Genomic DNA, 1,858 nt, shown 5'->3' on the forward strand with positions numbered 1-1,858 from the left:
TCTTATAAAAGCATGGATGACCGCGATTGGCCCATATGTTGTAGTCTTTTGGACGCTGAGTCGACTGGTTTTGGTCCGAAAAGGCTGCGATGCAGCGTTCGGCCCTTATTCCCAATCGAACATGCTTGAACAAGCGGTCACATGCTCCTGCGTACACCAGTCTGGCAGCAGGATATGACTGATAGCAAGAGTCCATAACGAGGTTATGGACTCTTGCTGATACTGATGGTGATGACGAGTAGTAGAACATTACCGCGTATAAACATGTGGCTCGATCTTCTAGAAACGTACACCACGTGTACCTATGCTACTGATCTAATTATTATTATGCATAGTCATGGTTTCAGCATTGTGGTACATAACTGTTACATGTAAATGGTTATGAGTGTTCACATGGTTCAGGGTCATCACACATCACACATGTACAGGTAAAAGTTAATATGGAGGAGTCAGCACACACCAAAAAGGAATCATGGGAAGCTATTCAAATGATAAACAAAATGGGAACGGATTGGTTAGTGCTCAGCCGTTACCTGTGATTGCAATACAGTTTTGAGTACTGCGTGCATGTACTGCCAAGCAGGTTTGTCCAGTTGCAAGAGAAAGTGGGGAGGAACAGGCGTGAGAGAGAGGGGGGGGGGGGGGGGGGGAGGCAGAATCATAGGAGCTTCCGAAAGGTCATCACTGACATGAGTAACTTAAAAACTGATGAAAATATATCTTTGAGTGCCACAATTGCAAACAAAGAAGGTGTGGAGCAGACACGTCATGCCAGGAGCTCATGGTAACTCTAGAACAACTAATAGAATGGCTACTGATCCAGAACGCTAAACTAATCAGGAGTTTGGCATGGTGCAACTGTTGTAACTATACTTTTCTCCACCTGCTCTCAGCCCCGTGTCATCCGCTCCACACTTATACAAATGGGATGACGATCAAACTACATTTCGAAAGACTGTTTATTACAAGACGAAGACTGCTTTTCACGCCACAGCAACACGCGCATGCACCAACATCACACGTACACACGACGTACACAAAATAACATACTACAACACACCTAAGCACCCAGACACGCTCCACAACTGATCAGAAACTCTTCGCCTGTGGGTGCATGCTCCATTCCAAGGGGACACACACTGCCTTCCAGTTTCTTAGCAGTTGGTCCGACGGGACAAGAAGGGAGTGATTTCATTCTTTCAATCCGTGAAAAATCGCTATGACACTGTGCGCAAAAGTGCGTTGTGCCGAAGCAATAGTATGTGGCCAATGAGCAGCAGTAGCGACATTTGTACCCAATGTACTCTGTTCCATGTTGAGAACATTCCTGAAGAACACAACCAGCAGACAACATGAAATAGATAGCAGCAGCTCTGAATGGAACACGTCACTGCAGGAACAACATCAACAGTTCCATTATAGTGCGGCATACTCTACAGACATTGCTTATGATTCTAGGCGCCGGAATGTGTCACTGTTATTGAGAGGCCACAGAGCTACATCAGCCTACCATAATGTACGGGTGTTTGCTATGTGTCTTTCCGGAGAGACCATCATTATTATGTGTGTATGAGGAGAGGGGGGGGGGGGGGGGTAGCTTTCATCACTTTATGACTAGCGTCCCAGGGTGCAGTACGATTCAACAAATGGCAAAAAAAATAATGATCGAGGACTGTGGTAGGCCGCTGAGGGATAGTGGGATGATGAAAGATCATGGTTGAGAGTCCAGAGGGTACCGGCAGGCTCAAAAGTCCTGCTTGGAAGCGGAGGGATTTTTTCCAGTCGTCCTGTGACCCACAGTTAATTGGGAACTCGTGGCCTGGCTCGAGGGAAGTATGGACGCAGCGAATAGGAATTT

At 46.6% G+C, this 1,858-nt stretch overlaps 1 protein-coding gene across 1 annotated transcript in view; it reads right to left on the reverse strand.

Moving 5' to 3' along the window:
• Positions 1–257: 257 nt before the first annotated feature.
• LOC135817674 (E3 ubiquitin-protein ligase rpm-1-like) overlaps positions 258–1,858 on the reverse strand; it is a 16,874-nt gene continuing 15,273 nt past the window's right edge. The window contains exon 6 of the mRNA XM_065330899.1: positions 258–1,327. Within this exon, the coding sequence (XP_065186971.1) occupies positions 1,061–1,327 (267 nt within the window). The 3' untranslated portion in view covers positions 258–1,060. The remainder of the gene's footprint in view (positions 1,328–1,858) is intronic.

Source organism: Sycon ciliatum, chromosome 5, assembly GCF_964019385.1.
Source record: "Sycon ciliatum chromosome 5, ocSycCili1.1, whole genome shotgun sequence".
In the NCBI taxonomy this organism is placed as follows: Eukaryota; Metazoa; Porifera; class Calcarea; order Leucosolenida; family Sycettidae; genus Sycon; species Sycon ciliatum.